General features: G+C 35.0%; 1 protein-coding gene across 1 annotated transcript in view; it reads right to left on the minus strand.

Moving 5' to 3' along the window:
* LOC111409046 (THO complex subunit 4D-like) overlaps positions 1 to 5,790 on the minus strand; it is a 10,173-nt gene extending 4,383 nt beyond the window's left edge. Inside the window, exons 1-6 of the mRNA XM_023038945.1 lie at positions 5,573 to 5,790; positions 4,305 to 4,538; positions 3,093 to 3,236; positions 2,935 to 3,003; positions 1,978 to 2,165; positions 350 to 406 (exon numbers count right to left, since the gene is read on the minus strand). Coding sequence (XP_022894713.1) covers positions 350 to 406; positions 1,978 to 2,165; positions 2,935 to 3,003; positions 3,093 to 3,236; positions 4,305 to 4,496 — 650 coding nt within the window. The 5' untranslated portion in view covers positions 4,497 to 4,538; positions 5,573 to 5,790. The remainder of the gene's footprint in view (positions 1 to 349; positions 407 to 1,977; positions 2,166 to 2,934; positions 3,004 to 3,092; positions 3,237 to 4,304; positions 4,539 to 5,572) is intronic.
* Between the last annotated feature and the right edge of the window lie 279 nt (positions 5,791 to 6,069).

The raw sequence follows: 6,069 nt of genomic DNA on the forward strand, positions 1-6,069 counted from the left end.
CGCCAAACTACATTCAAAGATAGGGGACCTACTTGCTCCTTTAGGATAAGGACCATGTTCCTTCCGTGAAAGTAAACTTTTGGACTCGATCACGTTTCAAGGGAGACCAAGCTTCTGATTAGTGATTATATTTTGGTAGTTTTGTCCCTTTCCATAAAGCAGCATTGCTGAACAGAGGACAACTTCATATAGAATTTGCGCTCGTGAATTTTCAGACCTCAAAACCATTACCATTTCAACATATATTACTAGGATTAATCACATTCCATGCTCAAGAAGTGACTAAATGTAATTCAGTGACATAATTTAGAAACCATCTCAAAAGTGTAGATGTTTTGGACAAGCTTACCCAGGATTACGATTAGCAGAACTTGAGCCTCCTCTGGAACGACTACCTGGTCCAGGCCTGCAAATTTGCTAGCTCCCCGTTAATTGACCGAATATAAGACAGCTTATTATGAAACTGGTGTTACCATTCAAATTTAAATTTAAGCTGAAGATTACTAGGATCAGTTCCATCCAGGAATAACAAAATGCGACTGCACATAGACCACTATAATTATTGTGCATAACACTCCTTAACTAAGCAAGACAGCATATTCCAGAACAATCAGTTGCTGCTTCAAGAATGCTAACAAACACATAAATAAAACTTCAATTATAACGACAGAAATTCCTATGTCAAATAGATTGTTGCACGGAATAAAATCTCAAATCAACTATCCAGCAAAAACATGTCAAAAAACAGAATCATTACAGAAATTCCTATCTCAGCAAGATTTTTATACAAATAAATCTCAAATCAACTATTCAGCTAAAAAATGCCAGAAGCATTATGACACAACAGCAACAAAAACTATAGGTGCTGTGGTCAGGCATTTCACCCTCATGATCTGATTTCAGTAAATGGACACGGTGTACCACAAAAGAATACAATCAAGAAATGCATATGTCAAATAGATTGTTGCACGGAATAAAATCTCAAATCAACTATCCAGCAAAAACATGTCAAAAAACAGAATCATTACAGAAATTCCTATCTCAGCAAAATTTTTATACAAATAAATCTCAAATCAACTATTCAGCTAAAAAATGCCAGAAGCATTATGACACAACAGCAACAAAAACTATCGGTGCTGTGGTCAGGCATTTCACCCTCATGATCTGATTTCAGTAAATGGACACGGTGTACCACAAAAGAATACAATCAAGAAAAAATGGAGTCACAAAATGTCTATATAAATACACGGAATACCAATACATCATAATTATAGACATCTGATACAGTATGGAATATTTTACTACTTAAATATTACAATTGCTTGTCATTTCATGACCACAGAAGTAATCAGGAATACAATTTGTATTTTAACATGACAGGGCTTCTATTCAAAAATAATTGGGAGCCTTTTGTTGGGATTTCATAGTGCAACTTATTATCTTTATATGGGGTTTAAACAGAAAGGCAGTTCTTCCATGGAGCATTCATCGGTCAGGGAGCAACTCAGTTTTCAACTTCAAGTTTTGGTTATTAAGATGAAAAGATGACTAAGAAAAACTCATCTACTCAAGTTCTGTGACATTATTATGCTGGTCTCATCAGGTGTACAACCTCTTACAAAATATAGAAGTTGGCCAACTAGAGTTGTTGGCCCAATTCGAAAAGAACGTAAGAAAACTGCATGTAAAACCCTCCATCTATGTTAGGTTAGGGCCAAAGGATCTCATCTATACACAGATCGACTGGATACAACTATCAACTCATCGTACTAAACACGTAATGATTTTATATCAAGTGTGAAACAAAAGATAAAAAGTTTTAAAATATGTGCTAGTCACCTAAAGTACGTTATTGTTGACAGGTATAGTTTAGATATTCAAGACTCGCAGGAAGCACCGCATCAAGAAAAATGAACAAAAGCAAGAAACTGAGGAAGTACTAACATAAATTAATTGTAAGTTATTATAGTCACATACGTCATAACAACTGTTCTCCTTTTTCCATTTGCCCCTCCAACTACATTCACGCGAGCTGAGACAGGGTTCTCTGCATTAGTACCAATTATTTCGATCCTCATAGGCTTCCCATCCAGTTGGACATTATTATATCTCTTAAGAGCTAGGAATGCATCACTTCTCCTAGCAAAAACCACTTCAGCCGAACCCTGCTTAACGATAGATTCATTAATTTCTGCAGCTGAATACAAGCAAAAAGGAACATAAAATGTTGAACAATAGATTCGCTAGGGAACAAGGTAACAACTCGTTAAGAATATTGTCAAGCAAGATAAAATTCAAAATTAGATGCAGCAGACAAGATATTCATGATTAAGACAGCAGGTGACGTAAATGATGAATCCGGGAAAAAGCTAATATGCAATGCAGCACATTAAAAACCTGAAACACCCTCACAATCAAGGGAAATGTTTCCTTATGAAACAAATATAGTGCCAGTCAAGAGGCTCTAAAAGATAACACAGTTACAAGCATTAACAAGATCATAACCTTGAATTCCAATTCAAGGGAGACCTGCCTAAGAAATGGCCCTCTACATTAGTCTTAACATCCATGGTTTAATCAAATAACGCTAAATTTGACAAAAGCGGTTCCACTACAATACAATGTAACAACTAACTTTCGTCAGATTTCAGAGTAAGAGAGCATATAGCATTGACCATTTTTCACAATCTCACCCACTATTCATCAACTCCTGAACAAGCATACCTTGATATCTAATCATTCATTGGAAAGAGTATATACCACTAATTCACATTTCAAACACGGACATATAATTGAGTATCAATTGAGATCTTAACATATATTTACCTCCCAATAAAATAGAAGCACTCCAAAAAGTCGAGAGAGCATGTACAAATTCAAAGCATAAAAGGAACTAAATTACAATAAAGATAATGCATTAAGCCTGATACTTACACTTGGACGTCCATTCTTGTCATAGTGAATTGCATATCTTATCAACTCTCCAAGCTCCGAAAATAATTCCTGTGACGCAAGACCATTTTCAACAAATCTTCAAAAGAAACCCATTGGAAGGATGAATGAAATGTCAACAAGCATGGTTCAGCTAGTACCCTTATATCTTCATTTGTCACTCCAATGTCCAAGTTGGAGACATATAACTTTGTACCATTTGCTAATCCTGACAACCCAGCTGCTCTAAGGCCATCTTCAAACAGACCATTCTGCCATGGCAAATTCTTGGTTCTGCGGAAGGACTGGTGCATGCAAACCAGAAATATACCATGATTGGGAAAGTAAATGTCAGCATATGACCAAGAAAGTAATATAATACCATTCCTCAAGATAAATCAGATATCAGCAAAATTCCACGAAGAAGTCACATTGAGATGCTCAAACAACATAATCTAATTCCACGGAAAATTTCGAGGTATGTTAAATTAGAGTAATGGGTGGCTAGCTGATTGAACCGACTGCATGTCAACAGGTGCTATGAAAAAGGCGAGAGCTCCAGTTCTAAAGTTCAGCGAAAGAAGGCACCTTTGCAAAAACATCATGAACTGATACTGAAATCTCGCCCCAAAAGTAAGTCCATCATTTTGCAATGGTATCCATCATAAAATAATTCCACAAGCAGCGCTAGCACATGTATCCATCATGAAATCCCCCTCTAAAACAATGGCAGCTAAATAATGTTTAAAGATGGCTCAGAAAATTAAAGCCTTTAGTGGTTAGCGGATGTTAAAATGGTGAAAGCGCTCAAGTTTTCGACTAATGAAGCTCCTCAACATAAGGTGCAAGGTGTCTTAATGGGCCACCAATGATCTTCTACTTTTGTCAAGAGAATCCATAGCAAAGCCCTTGAACAAAAACCCAAACATGATAAAAGCACACGTATCCATCATGAACTTCCCATCTAAACACAATAATGGCAGCTAAATAACGTTTATAGATGGCTCAGAATATTCAAGCCTTAAGTGGTTAGCAGATGTTAAAATGGTGAAAGCTCTAAAGTTTTCAACTATAGAAGCTCCTCAACGAAGATGCAAAGTAGCAAATTGTCTTAATGGGCCACCAACAATCTTCTACTTTTGTCAAAAAAAAATCCACAGCAAAGCCCTTGAACAAAAAACCACATGAACAGAACTGTGAAGTGGACAGGATAAAAGCACTAAGATTAAACAGCTTTTTCCAGTCTGTGGAAATATAAGCTTCTCCTTGGACCAAATAGTATCACTAAAGGAAAATTACAGATCCTTCATTTGAGTCACTAGAGATAGCAGACTGTCAACGAAATGCATAAGACTTCAATGTTTTGAGCTTGCCTTGGCAATGGTGTGAGCTGATGACCGAGCATTTATACCAAGTGGACCTCTGCCAGGAACTTCAGTAGTCCTTCCACCTCTAAAGGATCCTCGTGAGCCTCTTCCACGCCGAGGCCTGCCTCGTCCTCTGCCTCTATCACTGTTGCGCCTGCTCTTAATCATATCATCAAGAGACATATCTAGAGAAGCCATTAATTAAGAAAACCAAAAAACCCTCTGCTGAACAAAGCAAGTCTGCAAGAAAGAAAGACCAATTGCATGTCTCATGAGTACTAATGTCAAACAGATATAACAAAAGGAATACATTTTTAGTGCAAACTAAAAGATCAAGATCAAAATATTGCAAAACAATCAACCGTTACTTTCATATATAAGGGCAATAAAGTAAAAATTAGCTAAATATGACTAATTATTGTTGATGAAAACTAATACATTTTTTTATTATCTGAAGAAAAAAATCAAATTTTAAGAAAATATGATGTGATGAATGAGTTTCATGTATATCCTAACTTAGTAAAGCCTAAATAATTGACAGCACACTTAATTATTACTGGGAAAAACTAGTACATGTATTTGATATTTGAAAAAGCATAACAATTTTTAAGAGAATGGATATGATAAATTAACATGATGTAGATCCAAACTTGGCAATGCCTCGATAATGGAAAACAAATAATTTTATTGGCTTCCTTATTTAAAAGAAGATGTACATGTAGCATGATTGATCTGGTTAAGCTGGGGCTGACAATTTTCTAGCCCTACAATTTGGTCATATCTGAGAAGATTGGATCTCTACGGACACCCGTGACTTATTTTAAAACAAGAATTTTGCTCGCATTTCCCTAACCAGATCAATCGACATCAAGATAAAATAATTTAGACAAGCAGATACAAAAAAAAATATACACACACACACACACATATATATACTTTTCAAAAATAGAGATGACTAAACAGATATCTAAAAATTTCTAGCCAAACAGATGCATAAGATGCTATTCAAAAGAAAACATGAAACTAATAGATCCGACATCCCTCAAAATTGCACAAAAATATTAAAACAAAACAACATAGTATATCTCGTCGGGGAAAAAAATCAATTGACAGGATTTTCAAAAAACAAAGTTCGGTGAATTTTTTTATTTTTTTTTTTAAACTTTAAAATCAAAATCCAAATTAACAATTCTAACAAATACGTGGATATTATACAGAACAAAATAAACAAAATAAGAAATAACAGCAAAATTTGCACGGGTAAATCAAACTACCTGGATCAGATCTAAAATTTTTCACGACCAAATTTTCTAAAGAAAAAATAACCGTAAATATAGATGAAAATGAGTGGCGAGGATGAGATCTGAAAGAGATGAGAATGTTGAATGATTGCACAAAGCGAGGCTTCGGAGGACCTAGAATTAGAAGAGAGATAGGATACTGAAAGCATTGACTTCTGACTTTTTGAGAAAGAGGAGACCTGTTACTGTTAGTGCCTTCTATCCATTTTAGGGTTGAACCGGACCCTAGAATCAAATCGATTCTTTTAAGCAAAAATATTTAAACGAGTATCAGAATTAATAAGTGATTGGTTTGATTTTTTTAATTTTTTTCTTTTTTACATTAAGGCCTCATTTGCTACACATTAATATAAAAATAATAATGAAAAATATAGTCGTTAAGGGATCCACATAAGATATAGAAAGTCAAATATGATGACTTAATGTGATGGATAACGATCATATTTTTCATTTTAACGGGCAAATAATGA

Source organism: Olea europaea, chromosome 14 (assembly GCF_002742605.1).
Source record: "Olea europaea var. sylvestris chromosome 14, O_europaea_v1, whole genome shotgun sequence".
NCBI classification, from domain to species: domain Eukaryota; kingdom Viridiplantae; phylum Streptophyta; class Magnoliopsida; order Lamiales; family Oleaceae; genus Olea; species Olea europaea.